Here is a 17260-nt window from a genome sequence, read left to right as displayed (position 1 = left end):
TTTTCCTATTTCAGATATTTTATCCTGCTTTACAATGTCAGACAGGTTCTGTTTGATTCTACAGATATTGTGAAATTAAATTGATCTTTCCAAAAACTGCATGCAGTTTTTCACATAGCTTTCTCCCTTTAACTATTGAAATCATCGTTTAAACTTTTCATTGTGTAATTCCTATGGTTATAATCGTCTAAAATTAACATTTGTTTGATGCTTAAGAGTTCAGGTGTCTCAAAAAAAAACAAAAAAAACTGAAGAAATGCATAGGGGAGCAAATACTTATTTATAGCATTGTGAATACACAAACACCATAAAATTCACCCTATCATGTCTTGCATCTAGCAGTCCTCTTACCTCATTTGGTAGCTTAAGGGAGTCTTGTGTTTCTTTTTGTGGGTCATGCTCAGAGTCTGGCGCATTGCTAGAAGTGGTATCTTGGTTTCCAGAGGCAACGGGTCGGTCATACTGTGTAGTGCCGGTGGGAACGTGCCAGAAATAGACTTCGGATGAGTCTGAGATCTCCCGCCAGCCTGGGGGCAGATCCCCTTCAGCCCATACATCTGCTGATGGATGACAGGGATATGCAGTTACATATATTACACATGAGGATATCATCAAAATGTACACAAAGGAACTACGCTCATAGATAAGCTCGATAAGGCCTTGTAATGCAAGTGTTCAGTCAATACAAAACACCACAGATAGAAATAAAAACCCAGAGGATAAATATCGCTAATAGTCTGTGTGTGTTCAGTTTCTGTTGTCATGGCAAAGCCTGAGCTCATAACCCGTGGCAAGGCCCAATAGTCACCAATCAGTCTTGCTTTCTCTCTGTTGGCTTTATGTTACTCTGTATACCCTAATATTAGCGAGATAATACTTTAACATACATGCCAGAAAATCCCCTCCCCTCCAATTCTTCTCTGCTTTTTCACGCCCTTCTCTCTGCAGCATCCTGTTCTATAACACCGTATTTCCTCTCTGCACCATAAGGCTGCTCAAGGGGGCCTTTAAGCCTCCAACATTATTGCTGTAGTACCTTGCTTGGTTAAAGTGCGTCTTTGTAAAATTACAGATCTGTCAAATGGAGGTAGAAGGATATAGAGGAAAGATGGTGCAATTGGGGTATGATTAAAGGAGGAAAAATAAATTAAAATTCTTTAAATAAAAAAATCGGATGAAAGGATAAACATAACAAACCTGTCTCATTTGGGCTCTGTGGAGAGGGTGACTCTTGAGACAGAGTGGTCCAGCTGGAGTCTTCATCCTCTGATGGTGTGTCAGGAGTCAAATCCATTTTCAGGCCCACTTTAGGAAGGCCCGTCTCTGGCGCCGGTTCCTGCAGGGGCGGAGATACCCAATTCTTGGTAGGGGTGCTTTTTTCAGCAGCTCTGGCTTGCTTAGGGGAGAATGGAGGGTATTGTTGCAAAAACTGATTCTCGTTGTTGGGGTGCAACTCCACTTTGATCACCCGGGGCTGGGAGGTTCGAGTTGGCTTTGCAGGACTACGTGGACTAGCTTGCACTTGGGGACACAGCTCTTCTCGAATTGGCGCTGGGGCTTGATTCTGGAGGTGGTTGAGGTTGTCTGACACCCATTCTGGGCTGTTTGCAGAAGAGGAGGAGGTGGAGGAAAGAGGCGCCTCAACCACTACCGGCAGTAGGGGCTGTCTCGGCGTTGGGGTGGGCTCATCTTCCTCCTCATCTTCCTCCACGACAGACTCCACGTTATCCTTTTCCTCGTGACCGTTTTGCTTGCAGTTGGTCTTCTCCTCCTTCTGACTGTCTCTTTCTTTGGCAGGGCTGTCCTGTTCTTTTTCGGATGCAGGCAGCTGCTTCTTCTCCTCTTCCTCTTCCTCCTTCCCCTCTTTGTTTTCCCAACTGGGGTCCAGATCCCAGCATTTGCCGTGGTACTCCAAAAAGCTTTTGGTTCTTCTACGAAACGGAGGAAGCTGAGAGTTGTCCTTCCCAAACTCCAGCCAATCTGAAGTCGGATTATTGAAGAGATCATTGTGAATTTTCTCCACAGTATTTGCCCTGCTCAGCTGTAGCTGCTGGCTCTCAGCTCGCCTCTGCATGTTAGCTCCATTCTTGGCTAGTTTGGGGTTAGTTGTGTTGAAGGAGGAGGAGGATGAAGAAGAGGAAGAGTAGAGGGCAGAACTGGATGAGGACTTGGTTGGGAGTCCTCTTCCTCTGGTTACTGGTTGGTACTTAGAGGACAGAGCAAAGTTGTCACTTATCCCCATGGCACTCCGCACAGTGGTCATGGCATACCTCTGACGGCTCTTGGGCAAAGTGGCCGAGCTCCCGGTTTCCATCGACTCCTTGATGACGTCGCGACCAAGCAGCTGGTTGTAAGATGAGCGAAGACTCAGAGAGGTGGGAGGGGTGGCTGAGGGTGTACTGCGATTTGCCAGACCCCCAGTGGAGGGGGTGGAGCCAGAACGGGAGAGGGGCGGAGTTTGTACTGACATCATGTCTGACTAGAAATACACCGCAAGGATGGAGCTGTTGGGAGATGGAGAGCAACAGAAAGAAAGAAAGCTGTCAACTAAACTGAAGCACACACTTATATACTAGATTAAGATTCTTTTAATAAATAAATTAAAAAAAAATCTAAATTTCATAACAGCAGGTCACAGCTGTCCCAAATTGTGATTGAAAATCGGCCACAACACCTCTTACTGGAGCATCTCTGATTATTAATTCAGTGTCTGATATCACATCTCATTGGCTGCAGCTTAAACAGGCTTCAAAAAGAACACATCAAGACACTACTAAGATCCTGTAGAAAGAGACGAAGAGCTGAGAAATACAGCATCAAAGTCACAACGCTGAAATAGACTCGCATGATGCCCAGAATGACTCAGACTCTCGATCCATTAAATCAGGACTCACTTTCAAAGGGGAAGCTGAGGAGTAAAGCTGGCCTGTGGGGAAGAGAGGTGTCAGGCAGTCCTGCTAACTAGCTGTCTCTTTTATCTCTGGGTGGATCAGCTCTGCGTTGCGGACTAAAGATGGCTTGATAGCAACAAANAGAGTGGTAGAATAATATTNCAATCAAAGGCGTGACACATACAAAATATGGGTTTTGTATGTGGGTTAGTTAGTTACATCACTAACTAACCCACCTGTAACCCCTTTGGAAAAGCAGTCGGGTAAACATGTCTAGACACGCAAACCAAACGGATAAACATCCTGCCACCTAATCACAAACAAACCCGGCTCAAACATTGCTGCAGTCATCACAGCCCTTTTGTCTTAAAGATATGGAAAACTCGAGCACAGCAGATTTTAAAGCATGTCATTATCATGGGAAAAGGGCCGGGGCAGAATTGAAACGAGAGCAGAATATGTAGACGGTGCATTATGCTGCTGCGGGTCCTCTATCTGCACCCGCCCCCCTGGGTGGCGGCCGTGTTGTTCCCGTGAGCCACACAACAACCTGTCAGTGCTGAATCTGTGTTCATCTGCGGGTTTGTGTCTCAAACACAATCAACAGGTTCAAACTACCGGCACCAAGGTTTCCACTGTCACAACAAAACCATTATTGTCATGCTGGATTAAATACCAATTCAGCCAACAGATCAGCTCTTGACTTTAGATGAAAAACATACTTTCCAATGCCATGCAAATGTATTTACAGCCCTTGAACTTTTCCCACATTTTGTCACTTTACAACTTCAAACTTCATTGTTTTAGTTTTTTCAAAATGTGTTACAAATACAAGCCTGTAAATTATGTCAAGTACTTGTATTCTGTTACCTTTACTTCGATTCCTCTGAATACAACCTCGTGTCACCAATTGCCCCCAGAAGTCACCTGATTAACAAATAGTCCCAATCTCTTTTTAATCTAATCTCACTATAAATCTTGCTGTTCTGTGAAAGACTCAGAGGTTGTTTTTTTTTTAGAGATTATTAGAGACCAGACCTGGTATCTGGACCTGGACAGGTCAGGGAGAGATTTAAAGCAAGTTCAGACACAACAAAATCACCCAAGCTTTCAACATCCCATGGAGTCAGGGGTCTCCACCTCTAGTCTTCGAAATTTACTGTGTTGCATGTTTCAGACTCATCCCTGCTCTAACACAGGTCAGAGAATAAATTGATTGAACTGCCCCTTCAGCATGCCATCAAACTTGGCAAATGCCTGCTAATGAGCCATTCATTTGATTCAGGTGTGTAAGAACAGGGACGCATTGAAAAGCCGCAGGACAGTAGATCCCTTGTTAAGTCATCACCTGAAATAGAAAGAGTATGGCTACATTTCAAACCTAAAATGATATGGCAATCCATCTAATCTGACACCCACATAAGAGGAGCATTAATAAAGAAAAAAAAAAACAGCCAACGTGGAGGAGCTGCAGAGATCTACTGTCAAGACAACCATTAGTTTTTCTCTTCACAAACCTGACTTTTATAGAAGTGCGACAAGAAAAAAGAAAGCAATAAGAAGGAGCTTCCTTCCAGCAGTTTACAGGATACATCAAACATGGAACAGTTGGTCTGGTCAGATATGGATACAACTGAACTGCTACTGCCTGCATGGGTGCAGGAAAACTGACACCAGCCTCTCCCTGAACATAGTGTCTCCACAGTAAGAGACATGATGCTGTGGAGGAGCTTTCCTTAACAGGGTTAGGGAAACTGATCAATGTTAATGGGAAAATGGGTCAATCCTGAAATAAAACATGTTAGAGGGCACAAAAGACTTGAAGCTGGGAATGACGGTTCACATTTTAGCAGAACAACAAGCCTAAACATAAAGCCAGACGTATGGATTGGTTTGGATCAAAGCATATTGTTCAGTGAGAATGGCCTACTCAAAGTGGAGACATAAATCTGATTCAGAATATGTGGCAGGATATGAAAATGGATGCAACAGAAAATGAGTGATTTCACAAAGAATAAACAAAAATATATTAGTGTAAAGTTTATAAAATTATTATTCACTATAATTAGAGACTGCAGGCTCTATAACATAATATCTCAGAGGGACTGACAACAAAATGCATGCCAACATTTTTTAATGTAAATTTGAAAATCAAATTTTCTTTCCACTTCACAATTACACAGTATTGTGTGATGGTTGGTCACTTAAAAGCCCAATAAATTATATGTAAGTTTTTGGTGGCAACTTGACAAATTTCTAAAAGTTCTCAAGAGTTTTGGTGAAGTGACATTGTATACAGTAAATTCTACAAACCGATGAAATAAAATGGTTAAAATGTCAATAAAAACTATTGTAGCTTCACGTCGTTACTGATCATGTGGACAAACTGCATCATCAGTCAACACACAAACAGCAGACCTTTCCGCCTGAAACCCTCCCCTCCGCGATGCAGACAGGTCTCTGGTAGTTACGGGCTAAGTGGGGCAGAGACAGGATGCAGGGAGAGGAGGAGAAAGGAGGGTTATTACAGGGAGAAAGGGAGCAGAATGACACAGCAGTTTGCAGGACAGTGGGACACAGTCAACACAAAGAGGCTGTTATGTTTCCTCCAAAGTCGCCCTCAATAAATCTGCTGTGCATCATGCCAGGGGAAGTTAGTCAGGAGATGGAAAGATGTTACCAGCAGAATCTCTGAACATCATCTCAGTCTGAGTTTAAATGCTTTTAAACTGTAACATATATTCGAATTTGAGTTTATAAGGAAATCCCCCCCACCTGTCATGACCTTTCTCACAAATGTACTTGAAAAGACGAAATGCAATATTTTTGACATACATATTCTACCATTGCCTCTATAACTGTGGAGAAAAACATCAGAATCTTCTGTTGATCCCTAATCAATTTGCACACATAAGAGTGTTTTTACCTGAAGATTTTATTAGCTAATTTCAAAAACAGGCTTCCTGGATTAATCATGTCACATTTTAGAGGAAACCAGCTAGTTATGACGCGTCTCCTCCCTCAACTCTGAGCTGCTCTGCTTCTAGGAAAAAGAAGAAGAAGAAGAAATGCAACAGATGAAAGCATAAGCTGGGGAGAAATTGAACTTGCAAAAGTCGATGATGTCATGGGTGGAGTATTCCTGCGCCTGCTTTTCTTGCAGCCTGCGTAAACTCCCTCCTTGACAAACCAGGGACAACCTGATCTAATCTCGCGTACATAAAATGCCAGGAATTAAAAGTAAAGGTGGTGCTGTAGCGAAATCTAGGGTCTAATTTTCAGGGCAGACGCAGCAGATCTTTCGCATCTCTTCTCTCTCTTCAGCCCCATCACCACCGCCGCACTGGGAGGGGAGTGCATCCCAGTTAGAGCATCTATTTACATCCACTCACCGCTTCGCTCAGCTGTCCGCGCCTCCCTTCCCTTCTCACGACGACGAGACACAAAGTAGTGGGCCGGTGTCAAGCGCTGCTTTTAAGTGCCAGTCCTGCCCGTAGCGTTGAGCCGGGCCGCCCGCATCACATCATCCCTCCGCCCTCACCAGCCCCGCGGCTCGCTGCGCTGCTGGCGGCCGAGCTTTGCGCTCTCTCTCTGCGCCAGATGATCCCCGGAGCTGCGCGGCGTGGCGCTGTGGAGCCCTCTCCGTCTCTCTCTCAGCGCAGCCGGCCAATAGGAGCCGCGAACGGAAGACGCTGGGAGCACGAAGCGGAGGGACGCAGCCGTAATAATAAATCTACTGGAGTTAGTTTGCAACTCAGGTAATGAAATCACACATCATCGGGGCTGTTACATCACGCAGCACACTGAACACACACGGCTGCTCTTAAAGAGCCAGGCAAGAATCAAACTATTCTTGTTCCAAGGCTCCAACACATTTTCGTTTTAAGATTTCCACCCTTCTTCAGACCTAATTTACAAAATTGTCAGTAAACATTTTACAGCGTAGATAAAAAGATTTAAAATTAATTTATAGATGAATAGGTGGATGATTGGACACTATAGAAACGGTATTATAAAATAAAAGGTTGTTTACATTAATGCCAAATTGTGAGGCCTAGTTTGTTCATACATTGTCTTCTGGTGCCCATCTCCTGTGGTCATTGGGTGAGAGGCGGGACAGGTCAATAGTCCATCACAGGACAAACAAGCATATGTACTCACTCATAGCAAAATAAAAATTAGAAAGACCAATTAATTGTTTCCATTAATTAAAAATAAAGTCATGTTTTTGAATGCTTTGGGTACATTGGTGTGGGCGCCAAAGTACCCAAAGAGAACCCATGCATGCACAGAGGCTATTTAAGTTTAATCAAATTAGATATCATAGACTTTCACAGAAAGTCAGAAACTCAGTTGGATTTTTAAAAAAGTTTTTTACTTAAAACTGTGCGTTTCACAGAGTAAACATCCTCCTCAAAATTAACACTGGCACAGCTGGTTAACATGGTTGGCAGAGGGGAAAATTCTGAAATGGTTGCTTTACAATAAAAGACACAAAGGTTGTGGCTAGAAATATGACACTGATACAACACAGCGGAGATTAGCATTATTCCTGGTAACTGTAGTTCTTTTGAAGAGATTAATCCTACTTGTGCGGAAGCAGAGAAACCCAACCAAAAGTAATCTGAAGGGTTTTGCACATTAGAGGACAAATAAAGACATTCATAGCCTTAAAAAAACTAAAGCTGTCAGATTGTTTTCTAACCATCTTTCAGACATAAACAAAAAAAAAACACAAACATATTCAGACCTCACAGTATATAGACACAAAACACTGACCCTTTCCTTTCAACGATGCCACATTCAAACTGAAGTACATTCCTTGTGCATGTAGCTTGGCTTTGTTTTCTTCCTATCCTATCCCTACTGTCCACTGGCAAACTCCCCTTTCTGTGCCGGGCGGATGGAGGTGAACACATGTGGAGGATAGTGACGGAGGTTCACACAGGCTGCCGGTGCTCCACGAGTGAGAGAGGAGACTGGACTGGGCACAATGGGCCAGAGAAGAAAGCGGCTGGCGCCAGCTGTCGGCCACAGAGAAGCAGGGAGCTGATCGGATGGAGCGCATTGCTACATCTACATTATCAAGTGTGAGAAAAAAATAAATAAAAACAGCCATTATACATCAACAATGAGAAATACATGTTTCCTATTGATCAGTTGAACCTACCCCCGTATGAATTATCAGGAGGCGTCAGTAGTCTCTTTGCTTGCTTGTTTCCTGCTTGTGCGGCTCGCTTGTAAAACTCCACTGCCATCTTTAAATTCTGCTGCACCTCGATGCCGCTTTCGTAGCACTGACCCAACAAGAACAGAGCCGAGTTGTCCTGAGCACAAAAACAATCAGTTTAAGTTTTATAAGCTTCATTTTGGTCCAGAAATTAACAAACAGGTTTCATGAGTTACTTGCATTGCAGGTACAATTTTAAATGAACCAACACAGTGAAATTCTGCAAGAGTAATAATAAGTAAAAGACAGTTAAAGTATACAAACAAAGCTGAAACAGAAAGTTGTACAAAATCCTAATGAAGTAACATATGTCTGTAGTAAACTTTTCTAATGCACCAGGATGGGGAGGGCAATGTCCCAGTAAAAGCGACTGACAAACAACTACAGTGGAATTATCTAGAAGGGGACTCACTCCACTCTCTGCTGCCATCTTCAGGTACTGAATGGACTTGTGCACATTTTTGGCAGGATGCTGAGAGTAAAAAGAGGCCAGGCAGATCTGGGCCTAAACAACAGAAAAGGAAAAAAAAAGTTGTGTTAAGAAGTTCTTGTCTTATTATATTTATAGAATAATTAAGTCCAGACAAGCTGCCATAATAATAATTAAAAAAAAAATATTCTGTGATCCCAACATTTTTCTTAATTATTCAACCTCATAAGCATAATATGCTTAATTGTGGTGTTTATAATTTCTCTTAGTAAAGTTAGATAACTAAAGATTTTTAAACAATAAAAATATTCTTGAAATTTGGGCTTTTATGAATGCTTTGAAGTTAATTATTTTTTGTTTTTCACAACAGAAAAAGAAAAATCATCTAACCTGCCACAATGGTGTGACTGACCACACATTAAATCAACATAAAATCAAATGAATCAGTTGTCTTAGTTATATTATCTACTGCTGTGCTGCTCTGAAAATGGCATAATTTTAATGAAAAAGTTCAGTAAATCTAAAAGACAAGAGAATAAAGTAAGTTATTCATTAATTACGTAACAGTATTTCAATACTGTAGCTGCAAAGATTATCACATAGAGAGTTTGAACTTTTACAGAATCCCTGTCTTGATTTGTACCTTTGTGAGCCCAGCTGTAGCTGCTTCTTCCAGTAACTTAATGGCTGTGTCCACCTCCTCTGTACTCTGATGCCCCCTGTTGGCCAGCAGCAGCTTTGCATAACGATACTGAGCTTGTTTATGGCCACTGATGGCCGCAAGCTTGTAGTAGTGAAGAGCCTTACAGAGAAAAGACAAACACTTAAAATATTAAAATCAGGTTCAAAGTGAATAATTTAATATGAAAATAAATACATTAATACACAGACATAGGTTCAGATTAAATGTAATTAAAAATATTAAATTAAATATGACCTGCGTTGGGATAAGTGTCAACTGTAACTAAAAAGAGAAACTAAGGGCTTGAAAAATGGGGGGGATGTTAATAAAACCAAAACAGGTGCACAGGTGTAAGTAACCTTATTGTTTGTTTTTTTAAACAAAACAGTTTTTAAGGAATAGAGGAATGAATGAGCATTAACATCTTTCACATTAATAAAACAAATTCAACTAATGTGATGTATAACAGAGATAAAAACTAATATTTTACTCAGTTTCAGAATGTGCTTCAGCTCTGACTGGACTCTATAATATAGATAACATGTACATTGACTTTGTAATAAATAAGTTTAGGATTTGACACACAACATCCGGTATATTTATATTTTAAGAACTGCATTTCTGGTTTTTCTTATGGTCATCTATGATATAGGCCTGATTTAACTGATATTATAAGAATTGTTGTTTTGGGTTTTTTTTTGCTAATTTTATTGTGTCAATACTTAGCAAGTATCATAAAAATGAACAACGGTCTCACCTTCTCCTTGTCCTTTCTGACTCCTCTTCCCTTCTCATAGCACACCCCCGTGTTAAACTGCGCCTTGTTGTAGCCATGCTGAGCTGAAGCTAGAAAGCAGCAGAAAGCTTCCTCATAGTTTTCTCTCTTGGCACTTTCTAGACCTGTTGCATCCACAGAGAAAGAGAAACAAATGGACAAAGGTTTCTACACATGAAGGTCTGGGTGATATTCTGAGCTGAATTTCTCAATTAAATCTTTACCAATGATGTTCAGGATTACGGGCACGCTGGTGTCTCCCACACTTCTGAGGTTGTGCGCTGCTTCTGTCAGCCTCTCGTTATCTGACACTTCCTAAAAACACAGACAAAGATAAAGATACAACAATAAAAAATAAGATTTCAACTCGATTGGGTCTGGTAATGAATACTTGAAAAAGACGATCTTTCCAAAGTTTCACCTTGTCTTTGTTATCTGTGCGTTTTTGGTTGATCTCAGTCTGCAGGGGAGAACTCAAATGTGGTTCCTCTGTGTGTCAGAGGCATAAAATGTGTCAAACTCCATCCTCATCAAATTTTGTACAAAAACATCAAGAGTGGCATCATTCTACAGAATCTGACATTAAAGCACAGAACAAACCAGGCGTCAGTGGATCCTTGCCCAAGAGCTCCTCCCGGTGGTCGGAGAGGGAACTGTCAGAAGTCCCACTGCTGTTGCTGCTTTGAGATGGGGACTGATCTTGATTCTGTCCCTCTGGCACAGCCTGGAGACACAAGACATTTCTTCCTCTGGGCAGGACGTCACGTCTTGATACTGCTGACAACAAACAACACTTCTGCGTTGGAATACTGACCACATGAGGGTATAGGAAAAAGGGGTTATGGGATGGAGACTGTTAAACATCTCATGAATTTTGGCAGTGATTTTAATGTAATAATATCAGAGTTTAGTTGGTGTGGGTGTACTACTACAATGGTGCCAGAAAGACTCACAAATTTCCAGCAGGACGCGGTATCCGCATTTCTGCAGGGACGGGGGAGCTGTCAGCGTTCCAGCGCTGGGACTGGGCTCGCTGCCTGAAGAAAACCTGGAGTGGATCCTTCTGCAGATCTGCATAAACAGCACTGCCACCGCTCCCTGTGGAGAAACCCACTGTCACGAGAACATCTCCACTGTCTCTGTGCTAGGAAACCCTGAAAGTATTCCAGAAGTGGTCAGCATTGTGGCACTAAGCTCAGGGGCTTTCACTTCCTGGTTTTACGTTATTTAGTGCGATTAAAATTAGTCCTCTGGTTGCTGATTTCTGTCAAACAGAAAGCCAGACTTTCAGTGTGTACACTTTTTACGTCTTTCTGATAAACTACCACAAGCCAATTACTACAAACTCGATATTGGAACATATATTTTTTAAACACAAACATATCCTTGGGTAATTATTGATATCTAGAGATATCAATCTTTGATTAAGACCTACCCATCCCACAGCATCCAGGGCTGTGTAATTTCGAAGTTCAGCATGAAACTGAAACGTCTTTTCTTTCTTCCTCTTCTTCCCATGATCCTCCTGGGATCTGCATATTAACAGAAGAAAAAAAAAAAAGATACATCTCTTTTTTTTCCATCTCACAGTACACAATGTCGGGAATTTTCAGTTGGAGCTGGCTCGGTTTATTTCTGCTTCCCGTTAACGCTGCTTATACTAAAACACACACGCCGATGATGCTGGCTGATGCAAGCAGCTGAAAATGAGTCTGCATCGATGCAACAGGTTCAAACAGTGGCTAAAGGAGGCTGTATCTGAGGTTTAAATTCATCCAAATCTCATGAATTAAATAACTGTACCAACAGCTTTGGAGAAAAAAAAAATAGAAATGTTTAAACTGCAGAGTTATTATTTTAAAACCAATAATCTTGTTGTAAAAGCATGGACGAAGTGAAAAACTGAAACAGAAGCAATGAAGGGGAAGGCACCTGTTGTCGAAGGAGTGTCGAGAAGTAGAGAGAGCAGCTGAGCCACTGATGACCTCGTCCTCCACATGGTGGTTCTGGGGGAGTCGTAAGGTACCACTGCCATGGCAACGATGGAGTGCTGCATGGTGGCAGAGTGGTGAAAAAAAAAAAAAAAAAAACAGCAAGTTACTCAGTTAAACTCAAATATCCAAGTTTTCATTTTATAGATAAACAGCTTATTAAATCCCCAGAGCTACAACATGCACTTTGTAGTCCTAAATAATAAAACTACAAACATGGCTCTGGAAGCCATTAAAGCTACAATTATGTAACTTTTACAAAAATATGTATTTCTGTGAAAAGATCGATCTCCTCCTCCTCCTCCTTCCTGAGCTGCCATTGCTATGTGCAGAAATATACCATTCACGGTAAAAGTTGCAGAGCCAGGAGGAGTGCGAAAAATACTTAGACTGCTAAAATCCTGACAGGATCATCATACACTGGCAAAATATTCCTTAAAACATAAATTAGGATTTGTAAAACCCTAATCATGTCTGTGAAAGTAAAACAGAAACATTTACAACACATTTCAGCACCTGAATCACTTTAAATCCTGTTCAGCCACTACAAAATATTGTAGTGGCTGAACTACAATATTTTGTAATATTGTAGCTACAATATTACAAAATATTGTAATATTTTACAATATAATTAGGGTTATTGTAATAACCCTAACCCTAACCCTTGATTTTTTTTCTACTCTAAATATAGGCTTAAGACCAATTTTTTAAAAATTTTTTTTTTTTTTTTTTCTTGTAATTCAATAGGATTTTTCGGCTTTTAGACAAAACTTGCTATCCATAGCTGGTTGTTATGCTTCTTTGAACCATTTGTGGATTTTCCTTAAAATCTACAATATGTGTTTGTTTAATCTGAATGTACTTCTGGTGTTTCTTTGATTTTCTTAAACAGACCTTCAAACCGATGTTCCTCACTCTCTAGTGCTTACCCTGCTCAGTAGTTTTTATGTTTTTCTTTGATATAAAACACTGTCTTGTTCTTGCTCACACTCCGCCTATTGTACTGGATAGAAATTAGGATGAAATTAGGCTAAGGCAGGAAGGCAGGAAGTTAACTTCACTGAACAAAAATAAACCTTCAAGAGGATAGAAAGCAAGCTATGACTTGCTTTAATGCAAAATAGTGCACGTCAACGTTAAAAATGCTACATAGAAAGCATAATTAGTACGAGTTTACCTGTAACTAGTTAGCAATAAAAACGGCACAAGATAAAAGTGTAAAATAAAAACTTTCACTTCTAAAGGATCAATGACATTTCTCTCACCTCTTCCGACTAAACCTTGAACTCTCCACATCCCGGTTCGTCCTTTGGTGCAGCTTTAACTACTGGCTTATTACGGAAAATACATGTTTAATGATAAAGAATCGCTTCCGAAGCGCTATAAACAGGCAGCAGTCGCTGTTTATCCCTCTTTGTTTGGTGGCAAAAAAAAATATAATAATAAAAAGCTGTCACGAGATGTGTCGGAAGTCAAGAAAACCGGAAGTAGGGCAGGTGACGCAACCGTGAAAGTTTGAGAAAGTGGTGCAATGCAGAATCATTGCACCACCTATTGGTAAATCGGGGAATTTCAGCGGGAAGGAAAGCTCATGAGAATGCAAAAAAACCCCCCCCCCAAAAAAAAAAAAAAAAATCTGACTTTCTTTACACGGTGCAATTTAGTGAGCAAAATTAGTTACACCGTGTTATCAAAAGCAAACAAGAAAACTTGGCAAGAGAAGTGCTAAGAAAGGCGCAATATCCCTGAAAATCCCGTTGTACAGCAAATTAACAACATCTGAAAGACATATTTCTTAAAATTGAAAATAAATAAATAAATAAATAAATAAATAAATAAATAAAAGCCCTGACACAACACTTCAGATTATTCCTCATTCTGTTGATTCATCTGCGATTTGAAAAAGTCTCTGTGACGCTAAACCTCTTTGGAAATCACCTCTTTTGTAATATTTTTGCTGAAATGAAGAACTGTTTTAAATTTCTCCCTATTTCTTCATTTGTTTTACTTATGAGGACCAGACAAATATAAAAAATGACTTGCAGAATGAATCTAATTTTTGGTAAGCATTTTCAATATGTTGTCTTCAAGCTGGACTATAAATAAACAAATTGCAATGCAAACTGCATTGCAAAACCCACAAAAGTTAATAAGTAGCATGTTTATTCATAGTTTTCACAAAAACTACAGAAAACTGTCAACTTACAAACACAACTCAAGCAATGTTTTAAATTATAGCCTTACTCCAACCCTAACAACCTATGTAGCTGTAAAAAAATATGTGATAACTACATAAAAGTTATTAGTCATGTCATAATGTTTTTTTAATGGACATTTTTTTGTAATATTTTTAACCAAAATTAGAAAACAGTCCTAAAGTAGGTCTTTTGAGATGAAATTAAGGACATCTTAGTCTGGAGAGATCTTTTTTATGGTATGTAAATGTGCATATGTGATGTAACCACCGCTATTTGAGTTCAGTCAAAAAAAAATGGCCAAAATATTAAGAAAATCTTCATTTCTATCTTATTCTTTTGAAGAATTTAGTTAGAATATTTATTTTTGTTGTATATGGATATTTGCAGCCCCAAATCTCCATTCCAAACTCACATGCATATGGGAATGAGCATTTTGATCCCCCCCCCACCCCCCCTTATTTTTATAATGTTCCATCATTATTGGTAAAAATAGTAAGACCAGTCATCACTATCTCTAACAGTCTGATTAGGAATAAACCCCCATTGGCTTTGCAAGTCTTAAACTTTTCTTCTGAATCTGCTGACTCACAGACCCTCAGGACACAATGATGCTTATTTCTGAAGATTTTCTCTGCAGATAAAAAAGGTCGATAAAGTGGGGAATAATTAGAAACCTTCTGATTCATTTCTGGATTGAGGCTCACCAGTTGTTTTTCTTTACCCATCCGGGTGATTAAAAACGTGACGCAGTCTCCAACATCTTACTGGAACCACAGCGTCTTCCAGTCAAGAGGGGCCTGGACAAAACAGGACGGCACAAAGGATGAGATATGCACTTGTGATGTCAGGTCCAACTTGGAGTGACTCACTCCTTGCCCTGTTGCCATGGTGACACAATCATCAGGTCTTTCACTTCCTCCTCGGGCGAATCGCCTGCAGTAGAATGTAATGTTAGCAGGGTCTCTGCACAGCCAGAAACTGTTTACTGGTCTGCCTGAGGCTATATTTGTCAAAGCAATATGGAAAACATCGGCCTGAGCTGAAAAGGGACTCCCACCAGAGCTGACTAATTGAGCAGTTTGTTTTTGCTCCTACTTCATGTTGTGTTTGACATTTTTACAAATGTAAAGCAGCAAAGGGACTCAAGAAGCACTGAGCTATTTCTGAAATCTTGTTTTGCTTTTATGCATTCCCAGTTCATCAGCACACTCCTGACTTTGAACTCTCCTACTTTTATTTTCATCAAAGAAGCAACTTCACAAACAGTATAGTAGAGAGCCACAACTTTTTCTCTGACATATTTGAAAGATGCTGCAGGTGGAAATGCAAATGTCCCTAGTATTCCCTCCTGAATTGTTGCAGAATAATTTCACAGTTACAAGCAGGTATAAACGCAAATATTTTAAAATAAATGCTGTAAATTCACTGGTAGCCTATTGCAGCTAAAGTTTCATGTCATGTTTTTGCTGCTGAGCTCCTGACTGTAGGCTGCACCCTGTTCATCAGATTCATCCATAGCATGTGTTTATTCATCTAGAGCAGGGGTGTCAAACTCAGTTTCACCCAGGGCCACTTCAGCATATTGGCCACCCTCAAGGGGCCACATTGACGGTACAAATCAGGAGTGCATCCCTGCTCAAACTCATGCTCTTTCCACTGTTCCTGGTAGATGATCCAAAATTTGTTAGAGACTAATGTCAACGATTGGCATGGAACAATGTCAAATACTTATACCTCAGATCCTCTCAGAGAGCACAGTAACTTGGTGAACAATCTGTCAAACTTATACTTGTGCCTAATTTCACATTACAGTCCATAAACTAAGCCTGGGATCAAAAAATGTATTGAAGATGTCATTAGCAGAGACAAATGGTTCTACAGAGACTTGGCTAAATGGCTAAAAAATAAAATCAATACTTACAAATAAAAAATGGTTAGGAAGCGCATTACAAACCTTTGGTTGAAATGGCGCGTTAAATTCAAGTCTCCATTACAGACGGGAGAAAACTAAAGAGAATGCAACTTTGTGTTAATCCATTTGAGGAGCCAGCAGTTTATCTTGAGGAAATAAATGACAATGCAAAAGTTAGTTAGACTGTAACATGCGCAGTCCGCTGCTCAACCACTGCGGACGCGGCTCTGCAGTGGCGAGAAGCCGTAATGTTGGCTGGTAACAATTGGAATGCATTGTGGGAGATGTAGTTTGTATGTAGTCAATTCGTGCTCAAAACCTATTTTCAATCATTGGCCTATAAAATGCTGGGGGGGGGCTACATAAAATGACATGGCGGGCCACATGTGGCCCACGGGCCTTGAGTTTGACACATGTGATCTAGAGACTAATTGTGCCCAATATCTATTGCATTTGTCAATTGCATCACATTCAGTCAAATGTGATTGATCTGTATCAACTTCTTAATTTTAATGATTAACAAAGTAACTGCAGCTACCAACACTTGAGTGAAGCAAATTAATTACTCTTCATTTTATTTCAAAACTTCAGACTGAAGGAAAGTGATTACAAATACTTGATATATGTTAAAAAATATTCATATTATTAAATAACTTACAGATACGCACTGCTTTGTGTTGGCTTCTAACATAAAATTCTCACAAAATAAAAAGTCAATACTTGAAAAACAAGGAGTTGAATTTGGGAGAACTCAGCTTAAGGATGAGTAGTTACTGAACAGTGCCGTTATGCTTTGCTTACCTGAATGTAGTGGCAGCCTTTACAGTGGCTGTAGTATTAATAGCCCTTTTACTTTTCACATTCTGTCATATGCAGCAAATAATGCCACACACGTTCTGGGTAGTGTTTCTACTGGTGTGGTATATCTGAAAATTTTCACTGACCTTTTCAAAATTCTTCCAGTGGAGTCAGATTTGATGGAGAGAGCGTCTGTGAAAATCTACTGTTAAATTTTGACATTTTCCCTAAGTTTCGTTGCAGTGCTTTTTTTTTTTTCTTGGTTATATGAAGTTATTTGGATGAAGTTATTTAGAGAACTTCATCACATCCCTTTGCAATTAAGTGCTATTTATTGTAACATGACCAAGAAG

General features: G+C 40.3%; 2 protein-coding genes across 10 annotated transcripts in view; both read right to left on the bottom strand.

The window, feature by feature from the left end:
• apbb2a (amyloid beta (A4) precursor protein-binding, family B, member 2a) overlaps positions 1-6658 on the bottom strand; it is a 40444-nt gene extending 33786 nt beyond the window's left edge. For 2 of the 7 annotated variants that reach the window (XM_015031476.1, XM_015031483.1), the window contains exons 1-3: positions 6284-6657; positions 1198-2504; positions 352-560 (exon numbers count right to left, since the gene is read on the bottom strand). In XM_015031476.1, the coding sequence (XP_014886962.1) occupies positions 352-560; positions 1198-2473 (1485 nt within the window). In that variant the 5' untranslated portion in view covers positions 2474-2504; positions 6284-6657. Of the gene's footprint in view, positions 1-351; positions 561-1197; positions 2505-2894; positions 2991-3761; positions 4084-5309; positions 5345-6283 lie in introns of those variants that run through there. The other 5 variants (XM_015031481.1, XM_015031482.1, XM_015031478.1 and 2 more) reach the window with 5 other exon arrangements.
• Positions 6659-7244: 586 nt separating this feature from the next.
• Positions 7245-13508, bottom strand: LOC106946836 (death ligand signal enhancer-like). Of its 3 annotated transcripts, none has more exons than XM_015031486.1 (13): positions 13265-13508; positions 11941-12058; positions 11444-11540; positions 10962-11106; positions 10609-10785; positions 10430-10497; positions 10233-10323; positions 9991-10133; positions 9195-9353; positions 8534-8626; positions 8062-8188; positions 7628-7967; positions 7245-7591 (listed from the first exon to the last, which is right to left on the bottom strand). In XM_015031486.1, exons 1-12 carry the CDS (start codon positions 13293-13295, stop codon positions 7744-7746), a joined length of 1473 nt encoding a protein of 490 aa, XP_014886972.1. In that variant the 5' UTR covers positions 13296-13508; the 3' UTR covers positions 7245-7591; positions 7628-7743. The 3 variants fall into 3 exon arrangements, with proteins under 3 accessions (XP_014886972.1, XP_014886970.1, XP_014886971.1); XM_015031484.1 differs by having other exon boundaries at positions 8062-8218; positions 13265-13507; XM_015031485.1 differs by having other exon boundaries at positions 8062-8218; positions 10609-10782; positions 13265-13506.
• Between the last annotated feature and the right edge of the window lie 3752 nt (positions 13509-17260).

The sequence above is a fragment of the Poecilia latipinna genome, unplaced genomic scaffold (assembly GCF_001443285.1).
Source record: "Poecilia latipinna isolate Pla-1442-1.1 unplaced genomic scaffold, P_latipinna-1.0 Scaffold209, whole genome shotgun sequence".
NCBI lineage: Eukaryota > Metazoa > Chordata > Actinopteri > Cyprinodontiformes > Poeciliidae > Poecilia > Poecilia latipinna.
Note: the sequence above shows the minus strand (reverse complement) of the source record. Positions and strands in the feature narration are given on the sequence as shown.

Coding starts and splice junctions, on each gene's coding strand:
- LOC106946836 (XM_015031484.1), bottom strand. CDS start 13,295: ATGTGGAGAGTTCAAGGTTTAGTCGGAAGAG. Junction 12,059..13,264: donor TCAAGGTTTAGTCGGAAGAG/GTGAGAGAAATG, acceptor GCCACCATGCAG/CACTCCATCGTTGCCATGGC. Junction 10,786..10,961: donor CCGCGTCCTGCTGGAAATTT/GTGAGTCTTTCT, acceptor GTTTGTTGTCAG/CAGTATCAAGACGTGACGTC.